At 42.9% G+C, this 24,670-nt stretch overlaps 1 protein-coding gene across 2 annotated transcripts in view; it reads right to left on the bottom strand.

Moving 5' to 3' along the window:
* LOC121284587 (inositol polyphosphate 1-phosphatase-like) overlaps positions 1 to 24,670 on the bottom strand; it is a 71,386-nt gene that overhangs the window by 28,664 nt on the left and 18,052 nt on the right. Inside the window, exons 1-4 of one of the 2 annotated variants that reach the window (XM_041200074.1) lie at positions 21,946 to 22,073; positions 13,958 to 14,191; positions 8,894 to 8,954; positions 2,152 to 2,352 (exon numbers count right to left, since the gene is read on the bottom strand). In XM_041200074.1, coding sequence (XP_041056008.1) covers positions 2,152 to 2,352; positions 8,894 to 8,954; positions 13,958 to 14,161 — 466 coding nt within the window. In that variant the 5' untranslated portion in view covers positions 14,162 to 14,191; positions 21,946 to 22,073. Of the gene's footprint in view, positions 1 to 2,151; positions 2,353 to 8,893; positions 8,955 to 13,957; positions 14,192 to 21,945; positions 22,074 to 24,670 lie in introns of those variants that run through there. The other variant, XM_041200073.1, reaches the window with a different exon arrangement.

The following is a 24,670-nucleotide window of genomic DNA, read 5'->3' as shown; positions in this document are numbered from 1 at the left end:
GCCTCTGAGTCCCCACCAATCACCCTCGATGTCTCTTCTACTGATACCATTGATCCTCACCCTCCCACCCCACCGGCTAACTCCGCCCTCTCTCATTCTCACCATTCCCTCCTACCACACCACCCTTATTTCGCTCCCCAGGTGGCAGTCATCGATTCCACAGACCCCCTACCCTGCATGTTCATCTGGACATCCCTCCCCCCTTGTTCATTGCCCCTCTGGACTCCCCCCCATCCCCCACCCCCGACTCCTTCCTCCACCCTTACTCCTTTCGCTGGACTCCTTCCTCCAGTCTCCTTCCTCACCCCAAAGTTCCACCCCCACCGAACTCCTTCCTCCCCCAGAAGTCCTTCCCCTACACCTTTCCCCGCCTTACATGTACCTCCCCCATTGCTATATTCTCTCTGTTACACCCTCCTCATACTCCCTCCCCCCTCCCAACCTCGTCACCCCTTCATTCAGCCCCATCCAACCTCATCCCCTGAAACAACTTCGTCTCCTAGTCAAATCTAGACCTTACTCTCCCACCACCTTATTGGTACCCTTCCTCTTCCAGTCAAACTTACATCTTCCTTTCCACCCCCTTGACGATCAGCTGTTGCAGACCATGGCCAAGACAGTGAAGTCCCGAAGCCAACACTCACCAGTGACCGACACCTTCCATGGGCTTCTTTACGGTGGAGACAAGTCAATGAGAATCCATTCAGCATGCGATGCACATTCCTCCAGTGTCCCATTGCTTTCAGGCTCCAGTGTCTTCTACTCCTTGGATGTCCGCGATATGGGAAAGACCCTGATGGGAAGTCCCGACTTAGGCATGTCACACTTGTCAAGGTGTGTTCTGCACTGCCGCGTCTTCCCGCTGATATGGGTGGTAAATTTTGACGTGGGAGGATGATTCCGGTGAGCTGGGCTTATAATGACTTGCAGATGTATGACAATGAAGTACCCGACATGTGGTGCGGGAACCGTGGCCCGCCACTGACAGGATGAGAGGACAATTGCAAACTGCTTTTACAGTGTCATGAAACCAATTTTTGGCCTTCCAGCCATATTGTCTGCTCACACTCGCCATGGCACCCGATGCCAGCAGGCACAGAAAATTCCACCCTGAGCCTCTAAAGTCCCATAAGAATGTTTAGAATGTCAGTTTGCAAACTGTTGTGTTCTAAACTGTCCATTTAGTTCAAAGATGATAGAGAGTTAGGCTCTCTAGGATAGCTAATTTTTATTTCTACCTAGAGACAAGGCCCATGCGATTTATGTTGGCATAGAGAAGGATGCACAGGAAGTCATTGTAAAGATCAGGTTACAGGCTTTCTTAGAGTATCTCTGAATATCACAGGCAGTTTTTTTAAGTCCGCCTGGATCCAGGAGAGGGAGCAGCGAGAAACAAAAAATTTCCTATGGTTTGTTGTGCATGAACGAGGGTGGGAGTTGCACTTGGGCAAGTTACCAGGTTGAGAAAAGACAGGAGTAAAGCCTTGGGAATCACTTTGGATTGATTCTGAGAAAATTGAATGTCTACGTAAAGGATAATGTTAGTTAAACCTGTGAAGGGTATTTTTCTGGTTGGGCGAAAGATAAGATGTGGGGAATTCCATTCTGTGATTTAAAGTATAAGTTGCCTCCAAAACTAGTGTTTATCCAATTGTGCTTTTAGTTTTTTGTTACAATAAATGTCTTAAAACATGAAATCTTGACTTTTTTTTCAGTTATTAACTGGAAGATCGAATTTCTTTTTAAAAGTTATTGGTCTCCAGAGGCATCATAGCAATTGCAATATCATATACTTATTTTAGCAAATTTACAGGCCAACATTTCCAATCCCAGGACAGAAATAAAACCAAGACAGGTGGCTGAGCTGCCTTAACGTTAGCTCTGCCTGTGACTTGTATGTAGTTCTGAAAGTTTCTCAGACTAAATTCATTAGCGTGGCTATGCTACAACACTTAGCCAATTGAAATCCTGATTTATTATCATAAGTATTCTAATAAAAATGAAACATCGCATTGTTCCTTAATATTAAATTAAAATAACTCTCAGTCCAAAGCGGAGTTCAAATATATTAAATCGATACATTTACTTAAGGGTCTTGCATGTTATTTTTCTCGTCAGTTTATCTATATTTTATTGCATTAGCAGACGTACCTATTGGATCTACCCAAACTGCCAAGGTATCCTGGGGAATATCTACTTTCACCTTCTCCAATGCAAGGTCCTTAATGGAGACATCATGATGAACGATCCTGGCCAATTGTTTGGCTGCTGTCATATTACCATCCAGCACTTTGCTCAGCAGCTCTGTGGTTTCTCTCTCTGTTGCACAGACTTTGACTTTGATCTTCTCTCCTTTAATAGAAGTAAAATCTAATTAGTATTCAGTACAGCAGGAATCTTCAGCTAATTATTTTTATTCTATTTTGAATTCTATTTAGGTTGAAATGTGCTAAACACAGAAGTCACGTGATGCAGTGAAAGAAACAGCACCAGGGCACAAGTCCTTTCATCATGTGAATGAAACTTCATCATGATAAAACAGATGACAAATTAAAAATACCTCTGTAATCATCCTTAATTGGGAAAAGAAGTGGTAATTAAATGACATTCCATCAAAGAAACAGCACATCAGAGCTTACCAACTCACAGGGAGCAATGGTAATCACTCAGTGCAGAAGTGACAATGTTAGCAGCAAATCAAATGCAATAATAATCCCTGAATATGAACCAGAAGTTAATTAGGTTACTGGTTTGGGGGGGGGGTCGCGGCGCGATGGTGGTGATGTGCGAATGAACTGTCCTTCCCGGGCATCGGAAAGGGCGGGTAGACCTTATTCTTTTCCATATTGATGACAAATCCTACTGCCAAATTCTGGTTTCCTGAACAGCTCCCTGAGTTTGCATCTTTAGAACATGCAAGCCCTGTAGATGTTCCTGTGATTCACATTGAATCAAGCTGACTTCCACTGTTTCAAGGTGGTGCGACAACAATATTTTCACCAGCTTAAAGATTGCTGATTCTTGGTAGGGGAATGGTAGAACAGCAGTGTTTTTTACATCATGGTGTAAATCACAGGACAATCTTTTACTTATGTAGTGTACCATGTATTCATTTGGCTCAATGGTAGCGCTCTTGCCTCTGAGTCATAAAGCTTTGGCCTCAAGCACCATTTCATGACTTGGGTACACCAATCTAAGCCAACTCTTCAGTGGAGCAAAAAGGGAGCACTGTGTTTACATGTATTCTAATAAAAGGTACAGTTCTTTGAATGGGGTGGTCCCTTCTGCCTATCTAAACAGTTGTTAAAGATCCCACGCAATTTTTACAGCACAACAGGGTGTTCCTCTGCTGTCCAAAGCAACATGTATCCCCCAACACCACCAAAACAGACTGAAAGCTCATTTATCTCATTTGTCATTGTGGGCACTTGCTATGCAAAACTGGCTGCCATGCAACTACGAACCAATTTTCATAACTATTTCATAATGAAGTGTTTTGGGGTGTTATCAGGCCATGAAAAATGCTGGGGAAATCAAGTTATACCTTTTTAAAACCAGATTATCTTTATTTTGTGAATCAAGTGCAAAGGTTCCATAATTTAAAAAGCATTAACAAAGGAAGGAGGGACTTGAACCCACAGCTTTCTAACAAAGAGGTAAGAATGTTGCCAACTAAACCACTGCTGACACTGTCCATTAATATTTCCATAATGGGAGTAAAAGCAAAATGCATCAAAGGAATGTTGATGTACTATAGATTTCCTGTCATTTTAATGTTCCAACTTGCTCTCATACTGACCTCTCTGTCCTCAGCCTCCGGCAGTGTTCCACTGAAACTGAATGTAAGCTCCAGGAACAGTGCCTCAACTTTTGATTGGGTATTTTACAGTCTTCTGGACGCAATATTGAATCAACAGTTTCAGGCTGTAACCCCTGCTCTCATTTTGTTTCCTTTTTCTTTGCAGGTTTTGGTTTTACCATCTTGTTTTTTTTCTCTTTCTTTGCTTTCGGGCAGCAGCTGTTCATCTTTCTGTCATTCACACTTCATCTATACATGTCTTTTGCTTCTTTATTTGTCCCATTATCAACCCTTTGACCTAGTACCATAAACCTTTTTGTCACTTAATATCTGCTGTTTTCCACTCTACCGCAAACCTTCCCTTTTGCTCTTTTCCAACCCACTCTCACCCCTTTCCCTTGCTTAAAGCCTATTATATTTATAACTTTTCCCAGTTCTGATGAAAGGTCATCAACCTGGAACACCAACTTTTATCTCCAGAGATACTTATTCACTTTGGAGCATTTTCAGCATTTTCTGCTTTTATTTCAGATTTACAGCGCCCACAGAATATTGCTTTTGAAATACTGTGTGTTGTACTAAGGGTAGTTTGTTAAAACTATACTTCAATAAAGGGTGAAAAGCAGAGAGGTAGAAAGTGTGAAGCCAAGAGCAGAGTGGTCGCACAGTCTAGGAGTGGGGGGCTTTAAAAAGTGAGGCTGACCATGTAAGCCAGTAAAAGTAAGCCAATTTGAAAAAATACATACATTTATCATATTTTATACATTGTATAATTTGTCATACATTTAACTTATTAATCAGATCTAGGAGACTAAAGTTGAAGTAATATTAAAGAGTTCCTAATTTATCAAATAAATATGAGATATATAGATAATAATAGTTAAGTAAAACATTTAAGTTAACTTACCAGCAAAATAAAGTGGTGTCAGCACAAGGGAAGTAGCTGACTGGTAAGTAGTTGATGAGTGTTTATTGAAATCTTAAGTTAATTTCTCTTAATTTTGTTTAATAGTTTAGTAAATATAGGTGTGGCAAGGCATCTAGTCCTGTGAAATGCACATCCTGTTCCATGTAGGAACTCTAGCATATTTCTAGTATCCTGGACAACCACACGTAGAGGAAGAGTCTTCAGCTAGCGGAGCTCGAGCTTGAACAGCAGCTGGTATCACTGGTGCATGCAGGAAGCTAAGAACTGCTTGCATAGCACATTTCTGGAGGTGGTCACCCTGCAGCTTTAGAGTGAACAGGCAGAGAGGGAATTGGTGACAATCAGTCAAGGAGGACCAGGCGGGCACTGCAGGAATCTTGAGTGCATCTCACTTTCTAACTGGTAATCAGTTCTGAGTACTGATAAGGGTGATAGTTCCTCTGGGGAGTGCAGCCAGTGCTAAGTCCAAGGTATCATAGATGGCTTAGCTGTGTGGGCAGGGGTTGGGAGGACGGTGGTGGTTGATGAGAAGAAGAAGATTGGAAAAGCATAAGTAATAGGGGATTCCATAGTCAGGGGTGCATAAAGATGTTCCTATGCCTGCAGACATGATTCTAGGATGGTATATTGCCCCTCTGGTGCCAGGGTCCAGATGCAACTGAGAGGCTGCAGTACATTTTGAGTGGGGAGGTGAAAAGCCAGAGGTTGTGCTCTAAATTGGTGCCTGAATCAAATGACTACGAGTCAAGAGTGAGCCTTTACTGTAAGCATTAAGGTGCTATTCAACTACAGAGGGCATCCCAGTTAACTCTGGTCTTGCGTTTGCCCAACAATCACATGCACACACAGCTCTAGGGGTTTCAGCCAAGCATTCATCATAGTGATCCTGGGGGTCACTACCCAAGGCCGTTAAGGCTAATTCCAGAGTCCCTATGCCCTCCTGGCCATGAATCAGCTAACTCAGTATTGTTAGCATGGCTCAGCCACTCAGTAGATATACTTATTGTGGAGCATTATGTCATTGGGTTGTCATGAGAACTGCTAGAATATTAAGCTTGCACCAGTCTTGCCCTTGACCTGTGCCTGAGCTCTAGCAAAACTCAATACCTCAGCTATTGCCAACAGGGATCCTTGTTAGAGAACTTGTTAAGACTCCAAAAAATAGTGGACAGTGTTGACAGACACTGTTCAAAACACTTAGTCATAGACACTGGAATCAGATCACAAAGCTTACAAGGCTCCTTTGTCTGTACAGTGGAACCTTGTGTTCAAGTAACCATATGATTGATGAGAACTTCTTAATCACTAGGTACTGTTGAAAGAGGCAAACTTGGAACTCATGCAGACCAGGAAATATTAAAGCAATGTGTTCCAACTGAAACAGATGGGTTAAGGGGGAATTAGATAATAACTATCCAAATGCAGGAAGTAGTTAGAAAATTGAAAACGATGTCACAAATAATTAATCGGGAAAACAGCGAAGATAAAAATATGTCTGCTGAGGCAGCACAGAATGGTGTATGTGTGATGTATGGATCATGGCTGGTTGAGCAGGCATGGGAAAACTTGCAGCTGTTAAAGGATGGGGCAAGTTGCAGAATGGATAGATAATCATTTGAGAGCCTTGAGTTTCTATAATCAGGAGCTGAACCCATGCCAGTTGTGAGCCACCATGGAAGCTTACCCCTTTCCCATAAAGTGTAGGAAGGCACGAACTAAGATTTTTGGAATCGTGTTAAGGATGCCTGTGGTACCCAAAGAGCATGCACACCTGGACTTGTACTGATTGTAAAATATAGGGATGATTAAAAACAATGGGTATTTTATGAAATACCTACACACAGTAAATTATGCAGAGGAGATAAAGGTGGAAATTATGACCATCAGTATAGAGGGGTGTCATCAGGCAGAAAGTAGTATGATAACGTGTCCATTCCACCTTGATCCAAACATCACAGGATCATGTGGGTTTAACGGGACTGTACCTATTAATTGCTCATTGGAAGTTACCCCTGATAACCATGTGAGGCCACAGGCCTCCTATCTTGGAAATGGCATCTATTGTTTTAACAACTCAGGAAATGGCGTTCAAGCACATTGGAAAAACCATTTGTGCCATTAACAACCCAACCTTCTGTATGCATCCCCAATATAGTGCTCAAATTGGGCCTATGGTCATCACTTTGTTACATTACCATGGAACTGTTAACATCACTGTAAATAATCCGATCTCAGAATCAGAACGGCAGAGTTATGTACCACAGTTTGGTTACAAAGTACCTCTATTACGTGAACATTATACTGAATTGATGGACAGTTTTAAATCATCAAAACAACATTACTATGAATTGGAACAGAAGTCTCGGGATCTGCTAAATGGAATTGATTATATTTATGTACCTCCATGGAGGGATATTGGCTTAAATGTTGAAGTTCTACCATGGATTGGATAATTTTGCATATATTGGTTGTCAGTCAGTTGTTTATAGTTATGTATTTATTAATACTACAATGATGCCATAAATATGATTGCCAAAGCTAAACTGCATAAACAAGTAAAAGCTTTGCAAAGGGGAAAACGTAAATTTTGTTTAATTGTAGGTGGAAAGGTATGCTCACTAATTGCTCAAACGATTGGCAGAAGGACTGATGGAGAGACCGAAGATAATATTTCCTTCTCTATGAGAGAAAAGATATTAAAGGGAGGATTGTAAGAGGTCATTGACCTGGGGATAATTTAGCTGACCTTAGCAAACTGCAGAAGGATCTTTGACCCCCAGAACAAAGGGGCATTGCTAAACCATTTAGCATAATCAAATACAGACATTTATACTGTTCCACCTCATTATTGTGCCCTATTATAATAAATAATCAACAAAGCCAAGGGCATAAGTTGCTGAACTAATTAGACCACAGTAAATTGTGGTCACAACGGACAAGGTCACCCACCAATTGATTAGATCACTGTGGCCACTCGAAACCCTGCCTACATGAAGAAAGGAACCCAGGTGCAGAGCATAAAAACCTGTCAGTTTAAAGCCAGGGAAGGTGAAGGACAGGAGAGAGAGAGAACAGAAGAAGAAAGGAAAAGAAAGAAGACAGTTGATCTGCAGACAGGCGCAGAAAGAGGAGTTTGGCAGGTCACTGTCTCCACGGAATCTGCTTCACCAATGGAAGACTGACTGGGTGGGTGATAGTGAGCGTACCTGAGCACTGTAAGTAAATTTTGTCTCTTGTGGTTTTACTCAATAAAGAACATTGAGAACAGGTTTGCAGCTAAATTCTGGTGTTGGTGTGTCATCTTGTAATTCCAATGTTTAAGAACTAAAAGAGGGGACTTGAACAGCTACATGTCAGGGGCATGTAATCCAGGGGATTTGGCCATAGGTCTGGAATGTGTTACCCAGGGTGGGGTACAGGAATTCTCCTCACAAGGGCACTGAGCCCTTGGTGAACAATGGGACAAACAGTGTATTTCCTTAAACAATGTGGTTTAAGGATTGAGAAAAAACAGAGGGGATACTGGGAAGGAGGGGGAATTTAATGTCAAATCAGATATAGATAGAAAATTAAAGAGAGGAAAAGAAAAAACTGGATTAAGAGAGGGAGAAAAGAAAAAAAAATCATTTGAAAATTTGACATTTTTAAACTTTTCAACAACAATTCACTATCTGAAGGGATGAGAGTCCACACTTTGAATTGTTGCTTTCTGGACAAGAGAGGTTGTTAATAGGGTACTTAAGCAATTAGTTAATGAACTTAACTTTCTATGCCAAATTTAGTGGACAATTAAGGAGCAAATGCAACAACATAAGGGCGAAAAGCTGTTTTTGTGGTGTGAACTTCAGACAGGTGCAAACTAGCCAGCAACTTGTGGTAATTTGCAATTAATGGGATCTCTCCTGTTCACCAGTTTTCTGACTGATTTACACATCAAAAGAGATTCTGTCATTCACTTATCGTTAATCTTGCAGTGAATTCCACTCTATTTAATTTTGCAATTTTAAATGAAAGGTCATGTAAAACTGTTGACAAGCATACATCAACATGCTTATTAGTCACACTGCACACAGCCAAATTCCACAAGCTGATGGAGTAACCTACCTAGTTTGATACTGTCACTAAAGATTTTGATTTTTTGTGTTTGATCTTATAATTATACTTACCAAGACTGTTAGTGAATTGATTTGATTCTTCACCAAAGATATAATCTTCTAGCCCTGGAAACTGAATAATTGATTGTTAAAGGCAATTTTTTTTGGCAACATGTTAAAGAGATACGAATAACATACAACTTCGGTGGGAATAAAAGAAAATGACATCCCTATATATCCAAAATTGTCTTGAATGCTGATGTGTGCTCATCACATTTTCAATTCCACTGTTGAAAGTGTCGAACATATATAAAAAGAGAAGATTGTTTTTCTCACCTTGGCAAGCATTCAAATATTAATATCTAACTAAACAGAATTATTTTTTAACTAATCTCAGTGTATGCTATTTACAGCAATTCGAGCTTGTAGCTTTAAAGGGACAGGTAAGGGATCCTGCCAGCAAAATAATATCTTGTGCATTACAATTCTGCAGCAAGAAACTCACCTCCTGACTTACATATCAGATACGAACAAGGAAAAGGAGTAGGCCATTCAGCCCTTTGTGTCTGCTCCACCATTTAATACGACCTTGGCAGATCTGATAGTAACCTCAAATCTGCATCTCACCTACCCCCAATAATCTATCACCCCCTTGCTTACTAAGAATCTATCCACTTCTGCCTTAATAATAGTCAAAGACTCTATTTCCACTGCCTTTTCAGGAAGAGAGCTCCAAAGACTCACAACCCTCTTGAGAGAAAAAGCTTCACCTCATCTCAGTTTTAAGTGGGTAACCCCTTTTTTTAAACAGTGACCCTAATTCTAGATTCTTCCACAAGAGGAAACGTCGTCTCTACCTCCACCCTGTCAAGACCCCTCAGGATCTTATATGTTTCAATCAAGCCGCCTCTTACTCTTCTAAACTCAATGCTACAAGCCTAGTCTGTCCAACCTTTCCTCATAAGACACCTCATCCATTCCAGGTATTAGTCTGGGAAACCTTCTCAGAGCTGCCCCCAACACGTGTACATCCTTCCTTAAATAAGATGACCAATACTGTACACAGTACTCCAGATATAGTCTCACTAGTGCTCTGTATAACTGAAGCATAACCTCCCTACTTTTGTATTCAATTCCCCTCACAATAAATGATAACATTCTATTAGCTTTCCTAATTACTTGCTGTACCTGCATACTAGGCTTTTGTGATTCGTGCACTAAGACACCCAGATCCCTCTGCATCTCAGAGCTCTGTAATCTCTCACCATTTAGATAATATGCTTCTCTTTTATGCTTCCTGCCAAAATGGAGGATTTCATATCTTCCCACATTATTTGCCAGATCTTTCTTCAGTCACTTAACCTATCTATATCTTGTTGTAGCCTCCTTATGTCCTCTTCACAACTTACTTTCCTACCTATCTTTGTGTCAGCAGCAAATTTGGCAACCATCCCTTCATCTACCCCTTCATCCTAGTCATTTATATTAAATGTAAATAGTTGAGGTCCCAGCACTGATCTCCATGGCACACCACTTGTTACATCTTGCCAAACTGAAAAAGAACCATTTATGCCTATTCTCTGCTTCCTGTTAGTCAGCCAATCTTATATCTGTGCCAATATGTTATCCCTTATACCATGAACTTTTATTTTCCACAATAACCTTTATCAAATGTCTTCTGGAAATCTAAGTACAGCACATCTACTGGTTCCCCTTTATCCACAGCACATGTTACTTCCTTAAAGAACTCCAGTAAGTTGGTTAAACATGATTTCCCTTCTCAAAGCTTATTCACCATCTACAAGGCACAAGTAAGGAGTTATCCAATTACCTGGATGAGTACCACTCCAATAACACTCAAGGAGCTTGACACCATCCAGATTTAAGCAGCCTGCTTGATTGGTAGCCCTTTTGTAACCTTAAATATTCGTTCCCTCCATCACCGCCACACAGTGGCAGCAGTATGTACCATCTACAAGATACACTGCAGCAACTCACCAAAGCTCCTTTGACAGCTCCTTCCAAACCTGTGATCTCTAACACCGAGAAGGACGTGGGCAGCAGGTGCATGGGAACACCACCACCTGTAAGTTTCCCTCCAAGCCACTCACTATCCTGACTTGGAACTATATTGCTGTTCCTTCACTGTCACTGGTCAAAATCCTGGAACTCCGCGCACTGTGGGTGTACCTACACCACATGGACTGTAGCGGTTCAAGAAGGCGGCTCACCACCACCTTTTCAAGGGCAATTAGGGTAGGCAATGGATATTGGCCCAGCCAGCGATGCTCGCATACCGTGAAAAGAATAATACAAAGATTTCACATGCAGATAATAAAAATAGTACAGTGGTGGCCAAGAGTTAGGCAGCAAGAATCACACCAAAACCTGCACAGAGCTCACAGCTGATGGATTTTGCTGAAGGAGTTTTTAAACTCACGTTATGCCCCTCATCAGCATATCCCAGGTGCCTAATACCTGTTTAAGGTAGCCACCCTAGAGCCTGAAAATAGTCCGAGGCCAAAATCGCATTGGATGTTTCCTGGATCAGGGCCCCGGCATTGCGGAAATTTCTATGTCCTACCCCGAATCGCAGCAGCGTCAGACATCCTATGTGATTTCTGTAGAAATGGTCAATTAATGGCCAGTGGTGAGCTAGCTGTCTAATTAGGATCAATGGTTGGGCTCCCAATGCTGGAGGGCCAATGTTCTATTCCAGAAAGCCATTTGGTAAAGGATGATACTGCAGCCAATCTTTACTGATTCATACAGTTAGTTGTAGAGTGGAGCATTACCAATATGTATTTCTGAATCAACCACACCACAGTTTCAGTAAGTATCTCTTTATATGTGCTTAGGTGAAACCCTAATTAATGTCCCCCACCAGCATGTAATTAAACATGGGCAGAAGGTGCATGGGAACAGCACTACTTGCAAGTTGCCCTCCAAGCCACACACCATCCTGACTTGGAATGAGATCACCTTACTTTGATATAGTTGATATATCATTAAGAGCCAATAAGTGACCCTCCAGCAATGATACATCAGCAGCTCCACCATCCAAAGTGGAAGCAGGTAAGAGAAGGCACTGTGCAATGGGGGTTCTCTCTGAAAAGCAGTTAAAAATCTTTACATTAAAAAGACCATCCTGTATTGGATGGCCAGTGGCCGTATCTGTGGTCCAATAGCCATGCTGGGAACAAGGGGTTCCTTAGTGGCATGGAACACTGCTCCCCCACCACTCCCAGTCTGTCACCAAGAGATCACTTCATTCCCCTGGCCATGTTCCATCTCGGGTCCCGCCTTCGACAGGAATCAAAAATTCTGTCCCAGGTGCCTTTTGGTGTAGGAAATATAAGCTTCCCAAGGTTGGGCTGAAGTAAATTTTGAAATAAAACAATGGGAGCCTCATTTGGCAATTGCTGCAACCCTTGACCTGTCCATGATTGACACTGATGCACACTGCCTATAGTGAAAATTCCTCCATTCCTCGAAGCGAACAGTCTTGCTTACATGAACTCAGGAATTAATCAAATAATGGTGTCCAGTTTTAAAGGGTTCAGTAACTGAATTCACACCTTTCAACTCACTAACAAAACACACAAGTACATGTTAATGTTATGTTCTGCCCTATTGGGTACATTTTTCATCTTTACGACTGCGCTAATTTTTATTTACTAATAATTTAGCCTGCAACTTGAAAATCAGTCTTGTTTGAGCCAGGCCAGCCAAGAATGGAAATTTGCTGGAGTTGAGAGCCAGTTTAGGCTTGTTAGGGAAAACAAATCCACTGACCCCAAACATTGTCATTTACTTAAAGCGGGATCTGGAGAGGCAGGGGCTCCTAAGTTAGAGCTCCCAAAACCTTGAACTTCAGAGAGATCTGGAGTAGGGTGAGCACAAATACATTTGGTGAAACTGGTTGGCCTAATGGTGGTTCTTGGGTCAACTGGGAGAGTCTAGGCCAGGACTGAGGCCTGAATTTCTGAAGAGAATACAAATGTAACTTTCCCTTCTCCAAGGGAGCTGCCAATTTTAGTGGGAGCAGGGAGGCTGTAAACCCGCTTCCCTCCCAACACAAGCAATATTCAGCCTTCTCTAATGGTGGATGCCCTAGATGTAGCCCTATTGGCTGGGCCTTCACTGAAGGGAACTGAAATTGTGTGACCCCGCCCAGCCCTCCCTCCCAACCTCATCCCCCAATAACCTTCTCTGCAGCAGAGTTCACAGTTAGGTGCAACTGCAATACAGGTACCAGGGCTACTGGGCCACAGGTTTCCAGTGCCATTGTGTTTATGGATGTAGACCTTCATCCCACCACTGCACTCTGAAAACGTACAGGAAAATTGTGCTCGATAAACGTATTGGGTCTATCAATATTACAATGCTTGCCTATTCCAGCGTATAAAAACAACTGTTGAAATGGCAAGAGTTTGTCCACTAGAATCTTGAGTTTATTTTCTGGAATATACTGATAATGCCTGAAGGCCATTGTTCAGTTAATAGTGCAGTGTGTGGCTGCTGGCACATATTCACAGCGCATTAGCTGCTAATGCTCTGTGCACACTATGATAGGGTTCATATCACAAATTCCCACAAGATGTCATGCCATGGTGGAGAGATAATTTCTATAATAAAAGGAAAGAAAAAAATGAAGCCACCCCACATTGTTCGGGTATTCCTTCTGCCTGCCCATCTCCTCAAATAGTATTCCTGCTAATGGCATCAGATTTAATGGGAATGGAAGCACTTCAAATTGAGCACTGCCTTTATAAACAGCCAAATCCAGAAGGTGGTCCATTGTTCTAGCGTAAAATGGTATGAAGAAGATTAATCCTAGTAAATCCCAAAATTTCAGTGCCAATCACCATGGCTGAGGGAGACCTGATGCATTTATTTCAAAGCTATGATGTTTTTAATATTCTGTAGCAATTAATCAGTATATGAGGCTTCCTACCCAAACTTATACTCGTTCTGTTTTCATAAGAAAAAATACAAATAGTCAGTGAACTAACTGAGCAATAGAATAGTGGCGACATCACAACTGTCCAGATTCAGACTAACTATTTTGAGAAAGGGAAGGCAGCATTGTGAACAAATATGCTCTTATTCGCTTTTTTAGTTCATGGCACTTACTTTTTTTCCAATGTCATGTTTGATTACTTCTTGAACCAATACATCTGCTAGTGTTTTGAAATCACTAACAAATTTCTTATTTTTTTCGTTCCCTTTCTTTTCCTGTACCAACAGCTGGAAGAGTGCCTCCTCTTGCTTGCAGGCACGAGCAATGTTTGCAGACTTTTCTGAGGCATAGACGAGGGCAGTCAAAAACTCAGACATTTTGAAACCCGGATGTCAATGAGTGATCACCTAGAATGAAAAGAAATGCAAAAACTGCCATTACTTACAGACAAAGCATAGCTTGTCTACGTGTAGAGGCATGCTCATCTGTACACATTACTCAGAAAATATAGAATTCACTCATTTTGAAGCTGTCACATGTGGTTGAATTGTTTGAAGAAGTTTGCAATATTAAGACTGATTCCTGGAAGGCAGCTGAATTCTTTGGTGTAAACTATGAAAACTCGTATGTCTTTAGATCCAATGGCAACATCAACATAATGTATGCTTTCATTAGCATGGTACATTATAGATGATTATGGGAATAATTGAACCAAGGTGTTTGTATTTACTTGCTCTGGGGGTGCTATTACTATGGTTATGACTAAGGCATTACTGTAGAAAACATTTGTCATAAATCAATAACACAGTTGGAAAAGACTTGTTTAAATACCAAAATGAGGTTTTCACAGAAGCTAAAATGATAAGCATGGAATTACAGAATAATTAGAGCACAGAAGGAGGCCATTCAGCCCATCGTGTCTTCTCTGGCTCTCTGAACAAGCAATTCACCAAGTGCCATTTTCCCTTCCTTCTCCCCATAGCCCTGTACCTTCCTTTTTCAATTAATAATCCAAATCCCTCTTGGATGCTTTGATTGAATCTGCCTCCACCACTCTCAGGCAGTGCATTCCAGATCCTAACTACTCACTGTGCGATCAAGTTTCTCCTCATGTCTCCATTGCTTCTTTTACCAAGTACCCTAAATCTGTGTGCTCTTGTTCTTGATGCTTCCACCAATGGGAACAGTTTTTCCCTATCTACTCTGTCCACACTCCTCATGATTTTGGATATCTGTTAAATCTCCTCTCAATCTTCTCTTTTCCAAGGAAAACAGTCAAAAGCTTTCCAATCTATCTACATAACTGAAATCCCTTATTCTTGGAACCATTCTCATGAACTTTTTCCACACTCTCTCTAATGCCTTCTCATCTTTCCTAAGGTGTGGCACTCAGACTGCATGCAATACTCCAATTGAGGCTGAACCAGTGTTTTATACAAGTTTAAGATAACCCCCTTGCTCTTATACTCCATGCCCCTATTCATAAAACTTAAGATACCGTAGGCTTTATTAACTGCTCTCTCAACCTGTCCAGCCATCTTCAATGACATATGCACATATATATATCCAGGTCCCTCTGCTCTTGCATCCCCTTTAGAATTGTACCTTTTATTTATATTGTCTCTCAGTGTTCTTCCTACCAAAATGGATCACTTCACACTCCTCTGCATTGAATTTCATCTGCCATTTGTTCTCCCATTCCACCAACTTGTCCATGTCCTTTTGAAGTTCTACACTATCCCCCTCAGTTCACCATGCATCCAAGTTTTATCATCCACAAATTTTGATATTATGTCCTGTACACCAAAGTCTAGATCAGGCTTGTCCAAGGTACGGCCTGTAGGCCGGATGCGGCCCTCGAGGCATTTTCATCTGGCCTGCCAGGTTGTTGGACTCAACTTTGTAAGAGTTCATGGACAGAATTGTGAAAAATGCTGAGAGCCTGCTCATCCAATCACAGGTTGATTTCTCCATGCAATGGCTGCTGATAGGCTCACCAGTGTGAGAGAGAGAGGGCGAGCGGGCGCGAGGGAGGGGGAGGGAGAGTGAGTGGGCGCGAGGGAGGGGGAGAGAGGGGGAGCGGGCGCGAAGGAGGGGGAGAGAGGCAGAGCGGGCGTGAGGGAGGGGGAGAGAGGCGGAACGGGCGCGAGGGAGGGGGAGAGAGGTGGAGCGGGCGCGAGGGAGGGGCAGAGAGGGGAAGCAGGTGCGAGAGAGGGGCAGAGAGGGGGATCGGGTGTGAGGGAGGGGAAGAGGGGGATCGGGCGTGAGGGAGGGGAGGAGGGGGAGCTGGCATGAGGGAGGGGGAGAGAGAGAGAGTGCGGGCGCGAGTGAGAGAGAGTGCGGGCGCGAGTGAGTGAGTGAGAATGCGGACGCGAGTGAGTGAGTGAATGCGAAAGCGTGCGTGCGAGAGCGCGCGCGAGTGAGTGAGAGAGCACGCGCGAGTGAGTGAGAGAGCGTGCTCGCGTGTTTTATGGGAATGCAGGAAGGATTAATTGAGAGAGAATTTCTTAAAAACCCAGCCAGTCAGTGCCATCAAGTACATTAACAGTTAAAGGTTACCAGATGAACTTTGTACATCCTTAGGGTCTGCAATCGCCAGTAAGGCCCTGGGAGCCAGACTGGAGACAGAGAAAAAAACATGATAGGTTAAGTGTGCTCTTCAACGGATAAGGAAAGGACAGCTGGTACCAGGTCAGATAGTGGGAGAAGGCTCTGCCTGGGTGAAAGGGGATGTATGTTTCTGGTACCAGAGATATCTGTTTAATGTAAACCTATATGCTGATGATTGGAATTTGAACAATGACCTTGTGCGTGACCAGTAATGTATAAATATTCTGAACACTTGTAATTTAGCAGAATGCTACCTCAAGCTGCTTTGAGGCCGTTCTCTCCCTGCAATTGCTCAAATGAACGATTGTAACCTCCTGTGGCTCATTTGTCAAAGATACCACAACAGTGTGAGTGAGAGAGAGAGAGAGGGCAAGTGAGTGAGTGAGTGAGTAAGAGAGTGTGTGGGAGAATGAAAAAGTGTGTGTGTGTGACAGTGAGTGAGTGAATGTGCGGGAGAGAGAGAGAGTGTGTGTATGTGTGTGTGTGTGAGAGAGAGAGAGTGCATGTGCACCTGTGAGAGAGAGATGGGGGTGTGTGTGCGTATGAGTGAGAGAGAGAGGATGTGTGTGTGTGCGTGTGCGCATGTGAGAAAGGGTACGTGTGTGCATGTGAGAGAGAGGGTGAGTGTGTGCGTGTGTGAACAACAGAGGGAGAGGGGGTGAGTGTGTGTGTGCGAGAGAAAGTGAGAGTGAGACAGTGTGTGTGAGAGATAGAGGGTGAGTGTGTGTGTGTGCGTGCGCATATGTGAGGGTGTCTGAGAGAGGGGGAGATTGTGTGTGTGTGCGTGTGTGTGGGGAAGATAGGGTGAGTGTGTGAGAGAGAGGGTGAACATGTATATGTGTAAGAGAGGGGGTGAACGTGTACGTGTGTGAAAGAGGGGGTGAACGTGTACGTGTGTGAGAGAGGGGGTGAACGTGTACGTGTGAGAGAGAGGGTGAACGTGTACATGTGTGAGAGAGAGGGTGAACGTGTACGTGTGTGAGAGAGAGGGTGAACGTGTACGTGTGTGAGAGAGAGGGTGAACATGTACGTGTGTGAGAGAGAGGGTGAATGTGTACGTGTGTGAGAAGGTGAACGTGTACGTGTGTGGAGAGAGAGGGTGAACGTGTACGTGTGTGAGAGAGAGGGTGAACGTGTACGTGTGTGAGAGAGAGGGTGAACGTGTACGTGTGTGAGAGAGAGGGTGAACGTGTACGTGTGTGAGAGAGAGGGTGAACGTGTACGTGTGTGAGAGAGAGGGTGAACGTGTACGTGTGTGAGAGAGAGGGTGAACGTGTACGTGTGTGAGAGAGAGGGTGAACGTGTACGTGTGTGAGAGAGAGGGTGGACGTGTACGTGTGTGAGAGAGAGGGTGGACGTGTACGTGTGTGAGAGAGAGGGTGGACGTGTACGTGTGTGAGAGAGAGGGTGGACGTGTACGTGTGTGAGAGAGAGGGTGGACGTGTACGTGTGTGAGAGAGAGGGTGGACGTGTATGTGTGTGAGAGAGAAGGTGGACGTGTATGTGTGTGAGAGAGAGGGTGAACGTGTATGTGTGTGAGAGAGAGGGTGAACGTGTATGTGTGTGAGAGGGTGAACATGTATGTGTGTGAGAGGGAGGGTGGACGTGTATGTGTGTGAGAAAGGGTGAACGTGTATGTGTGTGAGAGAGAGGTTGAACTTGTATGTGTGAGAGAGAGAGGGTGAACATGTATGTGTGAGAGAGAGGGTGAACGTGTATGTGTGAGAGAGAGGGTGAACGTGTATGTGTGAGAGAGAGAGAGGGTGAACGTGTATGTGTGAGAGAGAGGGTGAACGTGTATGTATGAGAGAGAGAGAGGGTGAACGTGTATGTGTGAGAGAGAGAGAGGGTGAACGTGTATGTGTGAGAGAGAGAGAGGGTGAACGTGTATGTGTGAGAGAGAGAGAGGGTGAACGTGTATGTGTGTGAGAGAGAGAGGGTGAACGTGTATGTGTGAGAGAGAGAGGGTGAACGTGTATGTGTGAGAGAGGGTGAACGTGTATGTGTGAGAGAGAGAGGGTGAACGTGTATGTGTGAGAGGGTGAACGTGTATGTGAGAGGGAGAGAGGGTGAACGTGTATGTGTGAGAGAGAGAGGGTGAACGTGTATGTGTGAGAGAGAGAGGGTGAACATGTATGTGTGTGAGAGAGAGGGTGAACGTGTATGTGTGTGAGAGAGAGGGTGAACGTGTATGTGTGTGAGAGAGAGGGTGAACATGTATGTGTGTGAGAGAGAGGGTGAACATGTATGTGTGTGAGAGAGAGGGTGAACGTGTATGTGTGTGAGAGGGTGAACGTGTATGTGTGTGAGAGAGAGTGGGTGAACGTGTATGTGTGTGAGAGAGAGGGTGAACGTGTGTATATGTGTACGAGAGTGTGTGTGTGTGTGCGAGAGAGGGTGAGAGAGAAAGAGGGAGAGAGGGTGAATATGCGTGTGTGTGTGTGTATGTGTGAGCGCGGGCGCGAGGTCGAGGGTGGGCGAGCGTGACAGGGGGAGCGAGAGGGCGGGCGAGCGTGGGCATGACAAGGGGAGCGAGAGGGCCAGTGTGAAAGAGAGAAGGTGAGCGTGTGTGTGAGATACAGGGCGAGTGTGCACATGTCAGATACAGGACGAGTGTGTGTGTTTGTGTGAGAGCGATGGGTAGGAGTCTGTATCTGGCTCACTCCAGTCTCAGAGTTGTCATTCACTCTCACTCCGCACAAAAACGATCACTCTCACAGTGAATGAGGGTGATTAAGTGAGCACCCTGAGACTGGGAGTGAGCTGGACACACACTGTCACCCTTTCACACTCTCTAATGCCATCTTTATTTGTTATTCATTATATAAATTATCAACTTGTTTTGACTTTTTTGTGCTCAGCAAGTTCTTTTCATATGTCAATTTTTTTTTTGAAATTCATGCTTAATATTGTGCCAAACCTTATCTTTCCGAAATTTGCTCATCAGTCCCCTCACATGTCAGAAAAATTGAAACATGCCACCCTCCCAAATGCAAAAAGGCTGGACAAACCTGGGCTGGATCATTAATATCTATCAGGAAAAGCAAGGGTCCCTACACCAGTCCCGGGGTACTCAGCCACAAACCTTCTTCCAGTCTGAAAATATCCATTAACCACTACTCTGTTTCCTTTCACCCAGCCAACCTTGTATTCATGTTGCTATTGTCCCAATTATTTCATGAGCTATAACTTTGCTCACAAGTCTGTGGTGCAACACTTTCTCTAATGCTTTTTGTAAATCCATGTACACACCAATAGCATTATCCTCATCAACCCTCTCTGTTACCTCATCAAAAAACTCCAGCAAGTTAGTTCAACACAATTCTCCCTTCACAAATCCCTGCTAGCTTTCCTTAATCAACCCACATTTGTCCAAGTGACTATTAATTTTATCTGATTATTTTCTTCTAAAAGCTTCACCACCATTGAAGTTAAACTGACTGGCCTGATGTTTACACAAGGCAAATAAATTATAAGTTGTATCAACGTGTTGTCATTGTCTAATGTGCAAAAGTTAGCAGCTTCATTGAAATCTTTGAACTTCAGCCACATTATTACGCGAATCTCTGAGATAGATAAAAAATAAAGTAGGGGATCATTAAGCGCCTTCAGAAAGAAGTTGCTAAACACAGACGTTGCCTGCTGTGTATAAGGAGATAGTGATGGTTGCTAACATAAAAATTAATTATATTTTTCATTTGAAACTATTTAAGCTGATTATATTCTGAGTTCTGATTGAATGTTAAAGAGTTCCCTAAAAATAATTGATCATGTAATGATCATGTAATACCTGAATAAACTCATTACCCCTTCGCTAATTATACAAACCCTTACAGTTCAATGAGCAGGGAGATTTTCTAAATATATCAGTGATGAAGTCCTTATGGATTTGAACTACTATTTTACAATAAAGAAACTAGGATCTATTTTATCCATGGTGTAAATCATATAAAATGGTACTTATTGTAAATTCAAGCATTTTTTTTCGTAAATGCTTACAGTATTATCTGAAGGTGTGTCTTCATGATGGCCAAGTGCTGCTTATATGCATAGTAAAAGTGCACAGAAGAAAATCTTGTTTTGCATTTATTTTAAGAAAGAATCTTTTTGCAAACATGGTGTTTTCCTCAATTTAGAAACATATCAAAAAAGTGATATTACTTTCTGCCAGATCTGATGTTAATTTACAAACAGAGGTTAAGCTATACAGGGGGTACTTTGCCAAGTGTGCTAAATAAAAAGGCCATGATAAACCAACGACAGGTGAAACAGTTTTTATTTATCCAAACATATGCAGGGAAAAGTATGTCCCAAGACACAGCAGGTCAAACTGTGTGAAGCAAGATGCCTAGTTTACAAGGAATGACCATCTCCCTGTCATTTTTAAGCTGATCCCTACACTCACCCAGACACCACCGAATACTTCATAGGAATTAACTGCTTTGTGGTGAATTCTGCATTCAAGATGTGACAGCAGCTCTCACTAAAAGCCAAATCAATTTATTTCACCACATGAACCAAGACAGCAAAAGCAAAGCAAGCCTGGCATTATTTCACTTTCCCAAATGAACAAGTGAACAGTACCATAGCAGCTATGTTACTGGACAAGTAATCCAGAGGGCTTGGCTGACGCCGGAAAGGCAAGGGATCTGCACTGTACCTCAAATCCCCTCTGATAAACTCAACATCTGCAAATTTATAAATATACACAAACAACATTTGGAAGCTTATTCAGCAAGCTTTTGGGGTGCTCAATTGTTACTTCTGATCCTTGAACTGGACAACTGCTAAATTTTCCTGTGAAAGTTGGAAAAACTGTCAATGTTCCCCATGTCCACAACATGGATATCAGAGACAAAAACAAAAATTGCTGGAAAAACTCAGCAGGTCTAACAGCATCTGTGGAGAGAAAGACAGAGTTAACGTTTCGAGTCCGTATGACTTCTTCAGAGCTAAAGGGAAGTGGAAATGTGGTGAAATATATACTGTTTAAGGGGGTGGAACAGGTGAAGCTGGATAGTTTGCCTTTATATTATGAATATCAGAGATCTGGGACTGCAGGTTCAAGTGACTATACTGCAAAAATACTTCATTGGCTCCACAGCGTTTTGGCACATCACAGAGTTGTGAAAAACATTGTATAAATGCAAGTTCGTTCTTTCTTTAACAGGGTAAGGAAGATGATGTTAAATAGCAAATTGCAAAGTAAGCTGGAAGTGAGTTACAGGAGGCAATTGTAACCCACTTGTTTCTAAGGGAAGCCTGGAAGGACTTTTACCCCTTTCATCATCAATCAGGTTAACACCATTTTACTCTATTTCTTAAGGACGTTGTGTTTTCATCCTTTTGAACTAGCCAAGGTTGACTCCTCTTTCTTTGTAATAAAATAACAAAATTGCAGTTTGTAATGATAGAACTTTTTTTTAAGTCATCTTCTCCATGTATAGAGGTGTCTATATGCATGTGGCCTTTAACCACCATAAAATTTCTTCAACATGTCTTCCTAGCCATCCATGAACTATACTTCTATACACCAGTGGGTACTGCTTACCCTAGTGTTCATGCTCCCCCAGGGGAGGGGCTCGAAGTCAGGCAGGACTGTTGCAGCTGAAACTCTGGAAACACTTAGTGGAGTGGTGATACCACAACATCACCACTGCTGTGCTTATGTTCTTGCTTTTGGAAGCACCTTTTGAAGTCCTGATGATGAATGCTGAGGGAAGTCAGAGGGAATAGCAAATGCTCTGATCACAATCTATCAAACATCCTCAGATACAGAAATTGTGCCAGAGATCGGAAAGTTGCCAAAGTAACATCTCTGTTTAAGGAGGGAGAAATGAAAATAAAACACAATTATAGTCCAGTCAGCAAAACATTGGAAAGTTTCTAGAGGCCATAATACATGTTAAAATTAATACAGTACTCGTTTAGTAAAATATGGATCAAAGATAGCATGGATTTGTAAAAGGCACATCATTTCTCACAAATAGAAACTGAAGCAGAAGTTGTGCATATGCAATTCCATTGTTAAATTAATTAGCTGGCCAGCTTCAAACTGGTACATTTTTTCCAAATTCTTTTGTACCAGTGTTCTGAGCCAGAGGGCAGAACTTTTTGCCCTGCAGGCGGGCGCATGCCCAATCCAAAAAGGAGTGAAAATGTGCGCGATGACATCAACCAAGCATCCCAATGTCATCGCGCACTCGCGTGATCTTTCAGTTGGCGGGCACGCGTGACAGGCGACAGTGCACCCGCCAACAATTACGAGGCCTATTAAGGCCCTTAAGCAATTAATTAAATTGCATTTTTCACTGCCTGCTCAACCATTCAGTTGGCGAGCAGGCGAATAGGCCAGGTGGCCTTTGTATTTTTCACAAAACCTCATCCACAGGCAGGGTGAGGTTTCCTATGGTTGCTAAAAAAAAATTAAAATGTTTTAACATCCTTTTTTACATGTCCCTCTTCAGGTGACTGGGTCACATGTGGGGACATGTTTATATCATTTGTAATAAGTTTATTTTTGTATTTGAGAATCTTCAGCCCCTCCAAGGGAGCTTTATGCCTTTAGGGGGCTTTCAGTATGTGCTCCCTGGCGCATGCGCACACTTCAGCTCCTCCTGCCTCCATCATAGCAGTGCTGAGGCTCTTCGCGCACATTTCACACTGGCTGGCCGTTAATTAGCCAGCCAGCATGCAATCGCGATCTGAGCTGGGTCACGGGCGGCGGTTGGTCTTCCTAGACCCACCCGCTGCACCCACCCGATAAGGGGAAAATCCTGCCCAGTGTTTCTACAGTCTTCTTATTCATATTGTTAGGAAATAGAGATAGTTTATATAAGTTGTGTGTGTATATGGGGGTGTTAGGAATAAGATATATCTTTAAGTTTAATTTATATTTTTTCTATTTGTGGATTAAAAGGTGAGACCTGGGATCTAGTTTCATTTTTTGAGTGGAGACAGCAGGTCTAAAGCTCTGTTTGTATACCTGCATTTCGAATGAGATTTTTACGACTGTTGAAGAGAAGTTAAAGCAAACACAAGAATGAAAACTGTGCTGTTGCCTAGCACCAGAGGTCCAGATAGGGACACCGACCCACACACACAAACACACACAGACAGAGACAGAAAAAAACTAGAAAAAGTAGTTTTAGTTCAGTTGGAAGAAGGTGCCAGAACAGGCAAGACTGAAGAGGGGCAGATAGCTAGTCCCAAACTGAATTGAATACAGCACTCCAGAGATACTGGACACTGGGAGAGGGAGCTGCAGAGTAAGAGCAGATTTCCCAAAAGAACTGTAAAGTCCCAAGACCAAGGAGTGAGACAGAAACAGAAGAAAGTCCCAAGAAGACCTTCTAGTCAAAGGAAGGACAGGAACCCAGAAAAGGTCCTGTTACGTGAAGTTAAGAGTGAGGAGCCAGAAGGTCCAAGGAGACAGTTGAAGGTCTATAACTCTTTGCTATGGGCATGTGAAGCAGTGGTGCACTGTTGACGACTGAGTTGGTGAGAGACAGTGCGTGGAAGACAGCTTGAATGCATGTGGTGACCCAGGAGAAAGGAACATCAAAGGAGAGTTTGAAACCCTAGAGGTGGACCCTTGTGGAAGGTGTCTGAGAGAAAACGTTGTTTGGGAGAAGATTCCAAAGCAGGCTCTTCAAGAGTGAAGATTGGAAACCCTTGCGTGAAAGATGGAGTTCAGTGAGACCGGTTGGCTCATGGTGTGACAAGCATCCGAGGGGAGTTGAGGAGAGGTCCATAGTGTTAGGAAATAGAGATAGTTTACATAAGTTTAATTGTATTTGTGGGGGTTAGGAATGAGTTTTAGCTTTCAAGTTTAAGTTTGATTTGTATTTTTGTATCTGGGTGGTAAAGTCAAATTGAGTTTTGAGTTTCACTTTAAAAAGGTGCCTGCATTTCTAATGAGTTTTATGACTCCTAAAGAACAGGTAAACAAACAAGGACGGAGGAATTGCACTGTTGCCCAGCAACACGGAGCCAGAGAGGCAGGTCCCTCCCATAGACACCCACATAGAAGAAAAGAAACAACAGTTTTTGATTTGGAAGCTGTGGAGTTCAGCAGGTTTTGAAGCCACTGCCAGGGGGAGATTGGAGCAAAGGGACAGATAGACAGTCCCAAGCTAAGGAAAAACCCTAAAATTCAGCGGAGTGCAAGAGGGGAAAGTCCAAAGCAGACCTTCTAGTCAAAGGAAGGACAGGAACATGGAAATGGTCCTGTTAAGTGAAGTTAAGTATGAGGTACAGAGAGAAAGGCTCCAAGG

Source organism: Carcharodon carcharias, chromosome 12 (assembly GCF_017639515.1).
Source record: "Carcharodon carcharias isolate sCarCar2 chromosome 12, sCarCar2.pri, whole genome shotgun sequence".
NCBI lineage: Eukaryota > Metazoa > Chordata > Chondrichthyes > Lamniformes > Lamnidae > Carcharodon > Carcharodon carcharias.
This window is presented reverse-complemented; position numbering and strand designations above follow the sequence as displayed.